At 44.3% G+C, this 16,531-nt stretch overlaps 1 protein-coding gene across 3 annotated transcripts in view; it reads right to left on the bottom strand.

Moving 5' to 3' along the window:
* The window catches only part of TCFL5 (transcription factor like 5), a 240,670-nt gene extending 226,688 nt beyond the window's left edge, over window positions 1-13,982 (bottom strand). For all 3 annotated transcript variants that reach the window (XM_029613695.1, XM_029613696.1, XM_029613697.1), the window contains exons 1-2: window positions 12,494-13,982; window positions 10,883-11,069 (exon numbers count right to left, since the gene is read on the bottom strand). In XM_029613695.1, the coding sequence (XP_029469555.1) occupies window positions 10,883-11,069; window positions 12,494-13,227 (921 nt within the window). In that variant the 5' untranslated portion in view covers window positions 13,228-13,982. The remainder of the gene's footprint in view (window positions 1-10,882; window positions 11,070-12,493) is intronic.
* Window positions 13,983-16,531: the final 2,549 nt, after the last annotated feature.

The following is a 16,531-nucleotide window of genomic DNA, read 5'->3' as shown; positions in this document are numbered from 1 at the left end:
GGGACCCCCTCCATAGGAATCGGGATCCTCCTCAGAAGGCATCCCAAGGGCCACCAGGCCTCATCAGGGCTCAAATCGGCAGGAAATAACTCTGGATGGAGATCCCCTCCCCCTGCCGATCTCTCCTCAGCTGCACAAAAGGCACTTAAAATAGCCGTCATTCCTGCGCTGAGGGGGAACGAGTCTGCCTGAGGCTCCTGTGCAGTCTGCACCTGCCCAATGTTGCACTGCTGATCTAGGGCTGCCACTGCGCCGTTGGAGGGCCCCCCCCCCGGGAGGCAGGGGGAGCACAGGCCTGTCGACGTGCGGCTTGGGAGCCACGCTCCACAAATAGAACACCGGCCCGCCCAAGGCATAATGCCCAAGAGGCAATCCCCACAAAAGCATCGAAATCGACGGGTGGAGGGAGAAAAAGAACCCAATCACAAATATCGTCAGCTTACCGCCCTGTGGACAATCCCTCGCGCAGGCAGGCTTCCCTCGCCCGGTCAACCACAGCAAGAAAGAAAATGAGGGATACTTCTCTAAGGATATGGCAGAGGCTGCAGGCTAAAGGGTAGGGAGCTGGTCCCCCAGCTATCACCCCCGTCGCCCAGATGAGCAATTTTGGTGTTCCCAACCCCTGCTCGCTCCTCATCTACAACCAGGGTGGATGGTCCCACCAGGGCCTAACAACCCCCTGGGAGGCTAGTCTGCTGAATACATTTCTTTTTTTTCTTTCTTTAAAGTTGGGTACAGAACTTCAGGTTTTGCACCACCTCCATCTGCTGGAGACAGAGAAATAATGAACAGTAGCAGGTGGCACACCAGGTAATAAGGCGGTGCCAAGGAAACTTTCTCTGTCTCCATCTGCTGGAAGGGAGGCAAAACTCAGGAGTCTGGACTGATTTAGGTACATACAGGGAACATCCCCCGCATCCAGTCCCTTAGCCTCTCGCTGCCATGGTATACCATCGCTGAGAAAAACAAGGAGAAAGAGGGAATCTTGCCAGGATTTTTAGGGGTGTTAACCTATGAAGATTAGGCTATAGCGGGGTGTTTACCCATGAAGATCTAGGATACAGCTGTGAGTGTGGATTTTTGTATGAAGAGGAAGATGTTTTACCTTTGAAGATACATCAGGATGGGAAAACATGGACAATTTTGGTGAACATTAGGGAGGAAAAGTTTTGGGGTGGTTTTAGTAATATTTGATGATAGAATTAACATAAAAATTGAAAGTGGTAAATTATGTATCAGGGACATAGTATGATGTGATTTTAGCAATGTGGATGTGGAGTTTATTGGATAAATAAAATATCTTTGGGAAGAAGGTTTTTGGTAATTTATCCTCATATATAGATGATATATATATATATATATATATATATATATATATATATATATACACACACACACACACACACACACACACAAGACCCTCAGCAGCAGAACCAAGAGAGTGAGCTACCACCTCCGGATATCCCAAAACATTACCATCTTTGGGGGAGGCAGGGAAAACCATCTGTCACCTCAGGACCACAAAATAGAACCGCAGTTTACCTTTTTATTTATTAAAAGCAGTTTGAATATGAGAGGCAGCAGGAGGAGCTCTCTCTGTGCTTGCTTTGAAACTATTAAAAATAAATATTTCTCTTGAATAGAAGTTTGGAAAGCCAAATACGAAGCATAAAGCGCGTGTGAAGGATACCCTTACCATCGGGAATGGAGGTTTGCAGCAGGCGAGGATTAAGAGCTTCTTTGAGTTCACCCCCGAGACGCCGGGAGCGAGGGCAGCAGAGGGAGGAACCCATGGCCGAAGAGATCTCGCTCAGCCCCAAGACACCCCGGGGCTGAGCGAGGTCAAACGAGGGCAGAAGCAGAGGAAACATCACCAGGCTTCGAGGAGAGGAGGAAAGAGCAGCCCCCTCCCGGCAGGACGGAGGCGGCAGAGAGACGGCACCAGGAGGGTCTGGAGAAGCCATGGAGAGAGTGGCTACATCCACACCCAAGCCTATACCGGATAAGAACATTGATGACACAGCTTGCCAAGAACTGGTAACTCTTCAGTCTAGGAGTATATTTTTGTTGCAAAAAACCCCTGTAGCAACTTTAGACTCTTTATGGAAAGCTATGACCTCTATTGAAAAAGCAATTACAACTTTGACGCAGGCCCCTTTGACGCAGGCCCCTTTGTCGCGCGCCGAAGGAGCGCAACAAAGGGGCCTGCCCCTTTGTGCGCCCCTTCGTGCAGCCCCGCAGAGCAGCCCAGTAACCAAGCCTCCATCCCAGTCGGCTTCTTGGGTAAGCCCAACACAGCCTCACAGCTTATTTAAGGCAAAGCCCTTCCAGTGGGCCTAACCCTTTGTTGCTTATTGCGCACACGGTAGTAGACCCACATCGGGAATCGCTCCCTCATCTGGATACCACTAGCCTAGAGTTCCCCTTGCCTACTGGCTACATGCTCGCTCCTCCTTCCACCATGCACCTCCTAACTATCCCCATCCACCACAACCAAAGGTGGAGAGCACCTAAGCTCCCCACACCCCACCATAACCGTCAGCAGAGACTCAGGCCCATCATGCTGACACCCGTCACCCAATGCCTCGGTCTTGCCCTTTTCTCACTCACGCTGCTCAATGCACAATCCATATCCAAGAAAACGCATATACTCAATGACTTACTATCCGACTCAAAACCGGACATCTGTGCCATCACAGAAACCTGGTTAAAACCCACCGACACAGCCCTAATCAACCAGCTTCCCATCCAGACCTACGACATACTGTCCATACCCAGACGCAAAAAAAGAGGAGGAGGTCTCCTCCTAGCAGCCAAAAAAACGCTAGGTTTAACATTACAGACATCCAATACCACAGCAAATATCGAATTCGCATTATTCAACTCTAAACATCTGACCATCGCACTAATCTACGCTCCCCCAGGCCTTCTGGAATCAGACCCTTCACCAATCATAGAACTAACAGCAAAACACTTAAACTCCGGAAAACCGACCATCTTGATGGGAGATTTCAACCTCCACGTGGATGTACAACCTCATTCCTCCAACTGCAAAACTCTTCTCTCCTCCCTCAACCATATGGGCTTCAGACAAATTGTGAAAGAACCCACCCACAAAGCTGGTCATACTTTAGACCTTATCTTTATAAACGAAGGACTCTCATCCCACACCACCCCAACCTGCCTTGCGGTACCGTGGACCGACCACTGTATCATCTCATCAATGTTAGAGATCTTTAAATCTCCTCCCCAAACAAATCAAAATATCACCATATCGGTCAGGAAACAGTGCTCAGGAGATCACCTCAGTAAACACCTAACCAAGGAACTAATGAATCTGGACCTCGCCGACGCCAACTCAGCAACATCTTCATGGATTAACATAACTAACAAGATAGCAGATCAAGTGTGTCCCATGACAACAAAATCTATCAATCCGGACAAAGACAACAGGAAACCATGGTTCACCACAGAGCTGAAGTCACGTAAACACGAGCTCAGATGCAAGGAAAACCAATGGCGAAAAAGCCCATCCACAACAACCCTCCTCACCTACAAAGCATGCCTCAATTCATATAGAAACGAAATCAACAAAACCAAGAAAGAATTCTTCTCCAAAAAGATACACCACTTCTCATTCGATTCAAGAGCCCTCTTCTCTTATGTCTCAGCACTCACCAAACCTCCCGGACCTAGCATCCCAGATGACCAAGCTCTTAAAAAAGCCAATGAACTAGCCGAATTCTTTGACAACAAAATCACCTCACTCGTAGCCCCTCTCAAAGGGCCATCTCTGCACACAAGCTACGCAAGCAACCACAACCCACAAATTCCTCAACCCAACACATACACAGCAGCACTCGAAACTCTTGAACCCACGTCCACCTTAGAAATAGCGAACATCCTTAAGAAGATAAAACCATCCTCTCACCCGCTAGATCATATTCCATCAAACCTGCTGAGTTCAATCCCTGACATCATTGCCAAGCCAGTTGCAGACATCATTAACCGTTCCCTTGCTCAAGGCCAAGTTCCCGACCAACTCAAGTTGGCAATGCTCAAACCTCTCCTCAAAAAACCCAACCTTCCCACTTCGGATCCTGCTAACTACAGACCTATAGCAAACCTTCCTATGTTGGCTAAAATCATGGAGAAAGTGGTTAACAGACAACTCTCAGAATTCCTTGATGACAACAATATCCTCACCACTAACCAATTTGGATTCCGGAAGACAAAGAACACCGAATCTCTGTTAGCCACACTATCGGACAACATTATCTTCAATCTGGAGAAAGGCCAACCTTGCCTCCTCGCTCTTCTGGATCTCTCCTCAGCGTTCGACACCGTGAACCACTCTAGCCTACTACAACGGCTAACAGACATCGGCATAACAGGAGCAGCTTTCAACTGGTTTAAATCCTTCCTTGAGAACAGAACATACAAAGTCAAGATAAACAACAAGGAGTCTCACCCCATTCAATCCAAAATGGGGGTACCACAAGGATCCTCACTCTCCCCCACCCTCTTCAACATTTATCTCCTCCCACTCTGTCATCTACTTACTAACCTCAATCTAATCCATTTTCTATACGCGGATGACATACAAATACTCATCCCCATAACGGATACTATACACAAAACCATGGATTACTGGAATAAATGCCTCTCAACCATCAACGATCTACTAGCCAGTCTCAACTTAGTTCTAAACACAAACAAAACGGAAATTCTTATAATAGCACCGGAACAATCTGCCCCAACCACCGCCTGCAATCCTCTAGACACCTCAGGATACACCACCTCACCTCAAATCAGAGATCTGGGTGTACTCCTACACAACAGACTCAACCTCAACAAATTCGTAAATAACACCACAAAAGAATGCTTCTTTAAATTACAAGTTTTAAAGAAACTAAAGCCACTTCTCCGCTACAGGGATTTCCGCACAGTACTCCAGGCCATCATTCTCCCGAAATTGGACTACTGCAATTCACTCCTGCTGGGCCTTCCCGCCTGCACCACCAAACCCCTCCAGATGGTCTTGAATGCCACAGCAAGAATTCTCACCAACGCCAAAAAAAGGGACCATATCACCCCGATCCTCCAGCATCTCCACTGGCTCCCCATTAAATACAGGATACAGTTCAAAACCGGCATGATGATTCATAAGGCCCTACATAGCATCGCTCCACTCAACTTAACCTTCCAGCTCCAACTACACACTTCTAAAAAGCCAACCAGAAGGGCATATCAGAACAGAATGATCACCCAACCAGCAAAATCCTCCCTGAGGAAACGCGCACTATCCACAGCGGGCCCTTCGCTCTGGAACTCACTACCACCAGACCTCCGCCTTGAGCCATGCCATTCCACGTTCAAAGTGAAACTCAAGACTTGGCTCTTCCTACAAGCTTTCCCAGAGAGCTAAGAGCAGGAAGAATAACAACCCTCCCATCCCACAGCAATTTTGTAATGTTTATTTGCTTTATTTATGTGTTCTTAGTAGATCTTAGTTTGTATTCTACTTTATAATAGATTTACTGTTCGATATGTTCCATGTAAACCGCCATCCCGGCGATAGTTATCTCTGTTATCTGTGAACCGGAGTGATATGTATATTATACAGGAACTTCCGGTATATAAAAACCAAAAATAAATAAATAAATTTAAATAAAAGGGGTCTAAATGTTGAAAAAGTAATGACTTTGCATCAAGAAAAATTGGAAAAACTGGAAGAAAAAGTGGTTTCAATGGAAAATGTGCAGGGAACAATAATAAGATCTGAGAAAAGTGGAGAGAAAATTTGAAAGTATAGAAAATTCTTTAAGATATTTAAATCTTCGTATAGTAAGTTTTCCTGCTGTGAAAAGATTAGTTCAGATGGAATTACTAAAAGAATATTTCTCAGAATGTTTAAAGATCCCTAAAGAAATAAAACCAGTTATTTCCAAAGCTTATTATGTTTCAAGGAAAGAAATATCAGCTACGGGCTTGGAAGAAGTGCAGGAAATGAAATCCCTGAATGTTTCTGAATTGGTTGAATTGTCCATACAGACTGAGATTAAGTCTAGGGGTACATTGTTGATTACTTTTCCTTTTGAACAGGATATAAATTTAATTATGAAGTTTTTCTTTAGAAACAGGTCCGCTCATTTTTATGGGCAATGTGTGTGGATATACCCTGATATTATACACCCCACACAGGAGCGCAGAAAAAAGTTTCTGACTATGAGGCCCGAAGTACTAAATCGAGGTGCAACTATGGTGCTTAAGTTTCCTTGCAAATGCTGTTTAAAGTTTCAAGAAAACAAGTATATTTTCTATGAACCTGAACAATTAAGGGGATTGTTAGACGGGAAGAGATGATCCGTGTTAAAAGATTAAGGGTAACTGCACCTTGTAACGGCTTATTTCTTTTGTTAAATGTTTGATAGAGCTCCATTATCGTTTCATATCTTGGTCCCAATATTTCCTGAGAAATTATCAGAGATCTATGTATTTGAAAATCTGGAGAAAAAAAGTTTCTGTGCATTGTATTATTATTGTTAAGATCTCTTATACCTTGGTTGATATAATGAAGTAATATATCTATAAATGCATAAATAAAAAATGAAAAAAAAAAGTATGTTATCTTCTCTTGTCAATTTTTTTTTTATTGCTCAACCTATTACCACATTCAAGGGATGGGAGCCGGGATGGGTTAGTGGGCTTGTTTTTGAGTCCTGACAAGAGGTGATGAGCTTTCAAATTAACAGCATTTGGCCTCCACAAGCATTTCAGCTCAGAGAGTAAGTAAACAATCCCTTTTTAGAAAAGTGAATGCTCAAACTGCATATGTATGGCTCACATCACTGCAGAGAACGATGCGCAGGAGCTTGGCCCACTAAAATAAATTTGACTAAAAAATAGTTTAAGTGCTATATTACAACCATGAAAAAGCCATAAAAATTATCTTCAATTAAAGAAACAGGGTTGAGACTTGTCCACAATCGTCTACCCAATAACTTGAGGAAGAGAACACTGGCTATATCTGGTTCCATACAAGATATTCATTAGGGATGTGCATTCGTCCTGGTTCTGCCACCCCAAAAAACAAAGTGGATTTTCCCAAAATTTCGGGAAAATTCATTTTTCGGGGTTAGTACACGCTAAATCCAAAATTCTGGGCAGTCGAAAAAAATCAGCCCGAACCACGGGAAAACGAAATTTCCTGTGGCAGGCTGATAACGAAGGCCAAACCAAAAGGCTCGGCCGAATCACATCTCTAATATTCATACAGGTGATGTCATCAAAAAAACAACTCTGCCTCCAACTCCTGGATGGAGGGGGACTTAAACCCACATGTTCTTGACTGGTGGAGCAGAAGGACAAGGAGATTACTTTTCCCCTATGTGCATCAATTTGCACTTGTCTCCATTAAATTTCATCTGTCATTTCTTGAGCAGAGCAAGGTCCTTCTATAGTTCCTCACAATCTTCATGTGTTTTAACTACTGTGAATATTTGCGTATCATCTGCAAATCTGACGACCTCACTCATTGTTCCCCTTTCCAGATCATTAATGAATGTTAAACACTAATCCCAGTACATATCCCTGAAGCATTCCACTTATTTTTCTCTTTCCATTGGGAAAGTTGACCATTTAGTACTATTGTTTCCTATCTTTTAACCAGTTACCCATCTATAATAAGATCTCATCTCCTATTCCACGTCTTTAAAGTTTCCTGAGGAGTCTTTCATGAGGGACTTCATCAAATGCCTTCTGAAAATCCAAATACAAATGGCTCATCTTTGTCCACATGCATATGCACACTTTTAAACAACTGCAATAAATGCCTAAGATACAAACTCTTTGCTAAATCCATGTTGGACTGTTCCCATTAAACCATGTTTATCCAAATGTTTAATAATTTTGTTCTTAGCAAAAGCTCCCCTATAGGGGGCATGAGGTCAGCTTTGTGCATTTTTATTTCTCTGCCTCCATCTGCACGCAGGGGGGGGCATAACTCACTACTTGGACTGGTCTGGCAGGACTAAAGGAAAGGAAGTTAATAAGTACGTTTAAATTTTACCATCTGCTGATGATACTAAAAAATTATAACAGGGTGGACAGCCGGGAAAGATGTGGAAAACATGGAGAAGGGATCTAGCAAAGCTTGAGGAATGGTCTAAGGTCAGGAAGCTAAGATTTAATGCTAAAAAATAGAGTAATGCATTTAGAATGCAAAAACCCAAGGGAAAGCTACAGTACTAGAGGTAAAATTCTTCTAAGCACAAAGGAAGAGCAGGATCTGGAGACGATTTTATCCGATGATCTTAAATTAGCCAAACAGATATATTACGCAAAGATAAAAGCCAAAAAGATGCTTGGCTACATAAGGAGAGGAAAGAAAAGGGAAGTGATTATTCCCTTGTACAGGTCCTTGGTGAGGCCTCACCTGGAGTACTGTGTTCAGTTCTGGAGACCGTATCTTCAAAAAGACAAAGACAAGATGGAGGCGGTACAGAGAAGGGCGACCAGGAAGGTGGAGGATCTTCATCGGATGACGTACAAGGAGAGATTGAAGAATCTAAATATGTACATCCTGGAGGAAAGGAGGAGCAGAGGTGATATGATACAGACTTTCAGATACTTGAAAGATGTTAATGATCCAAAGACAACGACAAACCTTTTCCGTAGGAAAAAAATCAGCAGAACCAGGGATCACGATTTGAAGCTCCAGGGAGGAAGATTCAGAACCAATGTCAGGAAGTATTTCTTCACGGAGAGGGTGGTGGATGCCTGGAATGCCCTTCCGGAGGATGTGGTGAAGACCAGAACTGTGAAGGACTTCAAAGGGGCGTGGGATAAACACTGTGGATCCATAAAGTCAAGAGGCCGCCAATGAAGAGTGGGTGACTCGCCAGAATGATGGCTACTGCCTGGAGACAATACCCTTATTAAATAAACATACACATGCTTACTGTGACTCCAACATCGCTCTAAGCTTCAACAGCAAGAGGAAATGTGGAAAAAAGGATTCACACTCACAAAGAGGGGAGTAGCTGGCTTGTTACGGCGGTTACTACCCCAAATCAAATAAGCCTGATACTTCACTTTCAATGCATATACAGAATAGTTCTCTGCTTCAACGGCAGGGGAGAAGAAAAACTGATACTTCACACATCCAGCAGAGCTCTCTGCTTCAACGGCAGGGGAGAAGAAAAACTGATACTTCACACATCCAGCAGAGCTCTCTGCTTCAACGGCAGGGGAGAAGAAAAGAGGGTTCGCACTCACAAAGCGGGGAGTAGCTGGCTTGTTACGGCGGTTACTACCCCAAACCAAATGTGCCTGATACTTCACTTTCGATGCATATCCAGCATGGCTCTCTGCTTCAACAGCATGGGAGAAGACTGATACTTCACGCATATCCAGCATAGCTCTCTGCTTCAACGGCAGGGGAGAAAAAAAACAACCAATAAGGGCTGTATAACATAGTCTGGGTAAAACAAATAAGCATGGGTGTAGCTTGCTTATTGGCAGGGGAGAAGAAAAACAACCGATAAGGGCTGTATAACATAGTCTGGGTAAAACAAATAAGCATGGGTGTAGCTTGCTTATTGGCAGGGGAGAAGAAAAACAACCGATAAGGGCTGTATAACATAGTCTGGGTAAAACAAATAAGCATGGGTGTAGCTTGCCTATTGCGGCGGCTACTACCCCTAACTAATCAAGCTAGATATTTCACTTGGATGCAGCTCCATCACTGCTCTCTACTTTAAAGGTGGGGGTGGAAGGGAAATAGAACCAAGAGCTAAGAGAAACAGATAAGTATGAGAGAAAAAATGTGTGAAGCTTGCTGGGCAGACTGGATGGGCCATTTGGTCTTCTTCTGCCGTCATTTCTATGTTTCTATGAAAGGTCAGCAGAATAAGGGAGGTGATATTGCCCCTGTGTAGGTCCCTGGTGAGACCTCACTTGGGATACTGAGTACAGTTCTGGAGACCCCACCTTCAAAAGGATAGAAACAGGATGGAGTCGCTCCAGAGGGGGCTACTAAAATGGTCAGTGGACTTTGTTCTAAAGCATATTGAGACAGACAAAGATCTAAACATGTGCATCCTGGAAGAATGGCGAGATAGGGGAGATATGAAAGACATTCAAATATCTCAAAAGGTTTCCATACACAGGAAGTGAGCTTCTTTCAACAGAAAGGACAAGGGGGTCATGCATTGAGGTTGAAAGCGGGTAGATGTAATCTTAGGAAATATTTCTTTTCAGAGCGGGTGGTGGATGCATGGAACAGCCTCCCAGTGAAGGTGGTAGAAACAAGAACAGTATCTCAATTCAAGAAAGCATGGGATAAATATAGGGGCATCTTTAAGGAAGCAATGGAAATTATAATGCTAAATTAATTGGGCGGATGTGCAGACTACGTGGGCCATAGTCTCTCTCTGCCGTCATGTTTCTATTTTACACAGCACTGATGTCAAGTTCGGCAGTCAGTAGTTACTTGGATCATACCTGGAACTTTTTTTTTTTTTTTTTTTTTTTGAAAAATGGTATTACAGGTTAATTAATATTTTAGATATGTGAATTGCAATTTTTAATAGCAACTTTTATGAAGATCAAAGTACACCAAATTATTAAATGGATTTATATTTAAAATTTTACTTCTGCTAACAGTTTCAATCTGAGCTGTAAGGCTAACAGCCTAACAGTTATTAATAACTTTTACAACATAAAATAATCAAAATTTGATTGCATACACAAATTCTGATAAATTATGCTCTCAATTGCCTCTGTACCATTGCTCATGCCATGTATAATCATTGTATGGTGCCTCACTCAGGGCACTACTGAAGAGAAAATATTAATTTAAAAAACTAGGTTCACTTACCTGTGTTTGTGAGGGAATACCATTTCCAGATGTAGAACAGGTGTTTGTAGTAAATAATGGATAGGTAAATTGTAGGGCAGTAGTAGCAGCAGCAGCTTTATTTTTCACTAAGGTAGTACATTTGTTCTGCTGATGGTGGAGAGGGACACCCATCAGTTCTGATGGATGACGGATGAGTGTTACCAAGCTACAAAATAAAATCAAAAACACTGCTACTCACAGTTGGCATGCTACTACATTTTGCACTTCTGCAAGTTTACCCTATATAAAAGTGCCCTTGAGCTACATGTGTACCAGTTTAAAAAATTACTTTGTATCCTACACCAGTTTTAATTCACAAAATCAACAGAGTAAAGGGGAGGGGACGTTTACAGATTAGTCCTTATTAAGAATCACAAAACAACCTTTATACAAACAGTGAAATTATTGCTACTAACAAGCACTATCATAGCATTTCATTTTGGTAAAAATGTTAATGACACTGACTAAACTAGTTTTGAGAAAGCCTCATTCAGGGTAATGTCCAATTCTGGAAACCTCTGGAAGAATATGAGTGGAAGAATCCAAACAAGGGCTACCAAAATGGTGCAACTTCTGGACCAGAAGCAGAGATGAGAATTAGATTTAACTAGATCACCCTAAAGGAGAGGTGAGACAGGGGACCTATTATGATGGACATGTTCAAATATCTGAAAGGTATTACCAGTGCATAAGAAGCAAAACTTTTTCAAAGGAAAGGAAGTTCTAAAACAAGAGGCTCCAAGGAGGCAAACAGAAGCAAAATCTAGAAATATGCTTTCCAGGAAAGCATGGTGGATGGAACATGGTGGAGGCCAAGGCTTCAAGAATGGATGGGCTAAGCACAGAGGATCCTTACTTGCAAAACAATGTGAAAACATAGCAGACGAATTAGCTGTCTGGCAAGCTCCATGTGTTGACCGGGTCAGTGTGATTAATAATAGTAGGGCACCATCTGGAGAGGCCACAGGGCCCTGGGAGCCAGATATTCAGTTAATAGCCATGCTGGTACTGGTGGCTAGATTACTGAGGGACCTTACAATGGGAAATGGGGAGAGAAGAGTGAGGATATCAACTAAAAAGGGGATCTTGCATACTAAGCTACCGGGGAGGATAGAGTTGACTGCAGGAAGTTGACAAAAACTTTGTATTAGGAGCGGTATTCCAGTCACACGCCATAGCTGGCTCTGGGATATATCCTTGGCAGTGTGATCAAGAATTAACTGGGCAGACCAGATGGATCAATTGGTATTTTTCTATCATCATCTACTATAATTATGTTATTGGGATTTTTAAGAGGGTACCAAATAAAGATCAAGGTATTGATCTTGTTATATTCTGCTTTCATGCAAATCAAATGATCAGCATAAAAACTGAACACCCCTTTAATAAATACCTGTACACTGCAATACCAGGTATTTTAGATACAGAGTATGCAAAACCACATATTTCAGTTAACAAACAGGGTTATTCATGAGATTGGTCTTTTGAATTTACCTGTTGTAAACTTCATGCAAATGTTTGATTCCCCGTTTTAATAATGCACTATACAATTTTTTATTTTTTTAAATAAAAGATGATTTAGAAACACACTTGTTAAGGGTGACTCCAGACTCTTGGGGCTCTTGACATCTGGGGATTTCTGATTGGATGCTGTTGAATCTATCTTCCAGTCGAACACGAACTGCAGATTTGGATCTTGGTTCAGAAGTTGGTGCCAAATTTTCAGTGGCGACATTTTCTTTATTCAGTCCACTGTTTTCACAGTTTTTGACCCTTATGACATTGTGTCCTGTGGCATCACCAGAGCTACTATTTGGTGTTTTATTCACCTGATTAGCAGCATTTACAGGTACGTTAGATTCACTAAGTAACATCATTCTGAGCTCTTGAAAGTCTATGTGTCCCAGGCACTGGTTTGAACCCATGAAACCGCCCTCTGGAGCCAGGGCTGATTGGCAGATAACTGGGTGCACCGCCTGGTTTCCAGTGTTGCTTGCAGAATAACTAGCTTGATTTGCATTATTGGACGACTGATATTGGGGCAGATTTGTAGGATTACTAGCCGAGAAGAAGGTTGAATTAAGTCTTGCTTCCATTTCCCCTTCATTGGCTTGTGCCTCCATGTGAGAATAAAGAATGTGCTGGAGCTGGGTGTACTCTATTTCAGTCATCTCCACGAGGCTGAGGTCTGTGGTGGTGAAACTGAGGCCTTGCTCATTGAATGAAGCCTCACTTGGGCCTTCAGCCCCAGCAGGAGTTGGATCTGAGGAAGCAGCTGCCTGAGGTGTTGAGGTTTTGGGCTCCGTTTGGGCTGAACCTGACATAACGGTCACCAAAGAAGTAAAAAGACTTAACGCCCTCGCCTAATCCCTCACTACAACTATCAGGCCGAGAAAGGGAGAACTCAACAGAAGCCTCAGGCCTACAGGCTCCGGATGGGCATGGCCGGTTCGGCTGCAGCCCCGCGCAACCGACAGCTAATGGCCGGCAGCTCTCTGCGCGTCGATGCCAGCCGCATCTTGACAAAGAAGGGACGCCAAGGCTAAGCCACTCTGCCCGCAGTCGCAGCTCCGCAGGCCTGTCCAGGTGCCAAAAAAAACAAACAAATAACCTCGCCTGCTCCACACGCGCCGGGGACGGAGAGGCGGATCCTCCGGGGGCAGGGACAGAGCAGGATGGCACACGCGCGCGCCACTTCAGACCTGGAAACTGAAACTGGGCGTCCGCGCGCCAAACCCCCGAGGGCCCGCGCGCGCACACACCCTCCTCCTCCTCCTATCCCGGCCCGCGCGCCACTCGCACGTTCTCTTCCTCTCGCGCTCTGCGCGCGTGCACACTCCCCTCCTCTCGCGGCCCGCGCACGCACACACGCCTCTGCTCTAGCCTTCCTCCCCCGCCGGGAATCGGAGCGCAGTGCTCCCCAGAGGCACTACAGAGCAGAGCTGTGAGCCCCAGGAACCCCCTTCATTACTCCGTATCCCGCTAGGGTGAAAGACAAAGGGCCCCGCAAGCCTGCTGAGTGCGACGCCTCCGGCCGCGCTATTCCTCTCCACGCGCGATCAGACCTGGATCCGGTGACCGTTTGCACCCCCCAGTTTACGCAGGGAGCCTCGCGCTGGAACCTACTGACGTCAACGCTGCTTTAGGCGGGAAAGCAGATAACGGTCTGCGCCTCCGCTCGTGACGTCACTGGGTCCCTCCGCCAGGTAGGGAAACACGTGCTCGCAGGTGACCACTCACCTTCCCCTGCTAGAAGCTGAAAGCGCCCACACCGACCCGTCAGACCATTTCGTGAGCGGGAGAAAGGCTCCCGCGCTCTGTCGGTCCGGCTAGAGAGCAACAGGTGCACTGCAAGTGCGGAGAAGGTGGGGACGCTATATCCCCGCCCGCCGCGCCTGTCCTTCCGCCAGTGGGCAGGCAGGTGCTGCCGGTGGGCCGTGCGTCGAAATGTGCAATCAAAACTGCGCACGCACCGTCCAACGTGAATGTGTTTGAATTTGGAGTCATTTTCGTTTGTGGTGCAATCTGTAATTTTTTATTAAAGACTGAAACAGCTTACACCACTTACCTTTACACTTAAACGGTAAAAATATCTATTAAAAAAGCACTTTGGCATAAAGTGCTTGTTTGGTTTTTTTGCAATATAGGTAGATTTATCTTGCTATACCATTTTTATAGTCTTGCTATCCATTTCATTTATGGGGTAAATATTCAAAAGCTAGCAGTTTTTCTACGTCGGATAGACATATGCGGCTGACTTAGACGCAACATTCAGTGGCACGGCTATGACCCTAAATATACGCGTATATATTAACGCTTACCTGCATAAGTTATAACCTGCTCTATGGCAGGTCTGACTAAGACTAAATAGCACTAGTGAGCCCGCACAAATTATATGGCTAAGTCACTCTACTCCCCCCCATATAACGTCCACAACTTATGCGGCTAAACAGCCAGTGATTTATGTGACTAAATAGCGCTGCAAACACTTTGAGGCCGATGCAATACTTTGGCGCAGAAAGCGGGCACTGAACAGTCAGCGCCTGCTTTCTTAACGCCCCCAGATGTCCCCCTGAGGGTGCCATGCAATATTTAAATTAGGAGGGGGCGCATTAGCAAGGAGAGCCCGAGTGCGCCGACCCTCTGCCAGTTAGGAAAACCGACGCCGAGTTTATCAGCATCGGTTGTCCTAAACACTGCGCAGCCAGGAGGTTCAGGAAATGGACCCTTCTCAATTGAGCGTCCGTTTCCTGCACCCAACTGCTGGTTTTTTATTACTTTCTTTTTTGTTAAAAATGTGTTTACTTTTTCCTCCTCTACTTAATATCGCAACGATATTAAGTAGGAGACAGTGCAGAGATTTTTCTGTACTGGATTAAGGATCGCTAAATGTGTGACCTAGATGCACATTTTTTGCATCGGAAGTGAATGCTAATAGCCTCAGTCACATGCATTTGCATGTAATTAGTGCTATTAGACTCACTCCGCCTTGAATGTGATTGCATAAGGGGATTAATTAGTGCCTATACAACCTGCGTCCAACTGCGGGTTAGCTGAGCCACTGTATTGCATCAGCCCCTTTCAACCTAGATGACTTCTTAGTCTACTGGTCTTTAGCTATTACCTGTATAAACACTCTAAGCTCATTATATAGTGGCTTCCATTTAATTGATTGATTATAATTTGGATTGTAATATGACTTGAGACTAATTTAGTCAACTGTTTATAAATAAAACTGGCATTGAAAAAGTTTTGAGAATATTGTATAACTTTCCTTCTGCCATGTGTACTATGCACATGTTGAAATACTTAATATAAATTATCTTTTTGGGTGCCAAATAAGAGGAAGTCACCATATTAAAGGAGAGTTGCCATCTCTCTGAAATATGTAGCTCAGGAGCATGACTTAGGGTAGTATTCTCTGAAATGCTCCTTGTTCCATGTGCAGGTCACCAGAGGCAGGCAGAGCTCCGGAGTCTCAATGCGTGGATGAGACGACGGTGCAGGGAAGTTTTGTAAGGAACTGGGGAACCTTTTGGGGAAGGGGAGACTTTTCAGAAAGGACGGGCTCCACCTTAACCAGAGTGGAACCAGGCTGCTGGTGCTAACTTATGAAAAGGAGAGAGAGCAGCTTTTAAACTAGAACAAAAGGGAAAGCCGACAGTCTCTCAGCAGTGCATGGTTCAGAGGAATGTATCTTTGAAGGGTACTAATGAAACAGGAAAGTTAGGGCATCCCAACAGAGAGGTTATAAGTAAAGAATCACCTGAGCTAAAGATTTCCAAATTATCCCTATCAACTGAAAAGCAGGTGTTAATACAAACAAAAAATGCACTTTGAAATGTCTGTATGCCAATGCCAGAAGTGTAAGACAATGCCAGAAGTGTAAGAAGTAAGATGGGAGAGTTAGAGTGTTTAGCAGTGAATGATGAGATTGACATAATTGGCATCTCAGTGACCTGGTGGAAGGAGGATGACCAAAGGGATAATGCTATATCAGGGTACAAATTGTATCGCAATCATAGGAAGCATCAACTTGGTGGGAGTGTGGCACTTTATGTCCAAGAGCGTATAGAGTCCAATAGAATAAAGATCATACAAGTGACTAAATGCTCAGTAGAATCTGTA

The sequence above is a fragment of the Rhinatrema bivittatum genome, chromosome 8, assembly GCF_901001135.1.
Source record: "Rhinatrema bivittatum chromosome 8, aRhiBiv1.1, whole genome shotgun sequence".
NCBI classification, from domain to species: domain Eukaryota; kingdom Metazoa; phylum Chordata; class Amphibia; order Gymnophiona; family Rhinatrematidae; genus Rhinatrema; species Rhinatrema bivittatum.
Note: the sequence above shows the minus strand (reverse complement) of the source record. Positions and strands in the feature narration are given on the sequence as shown.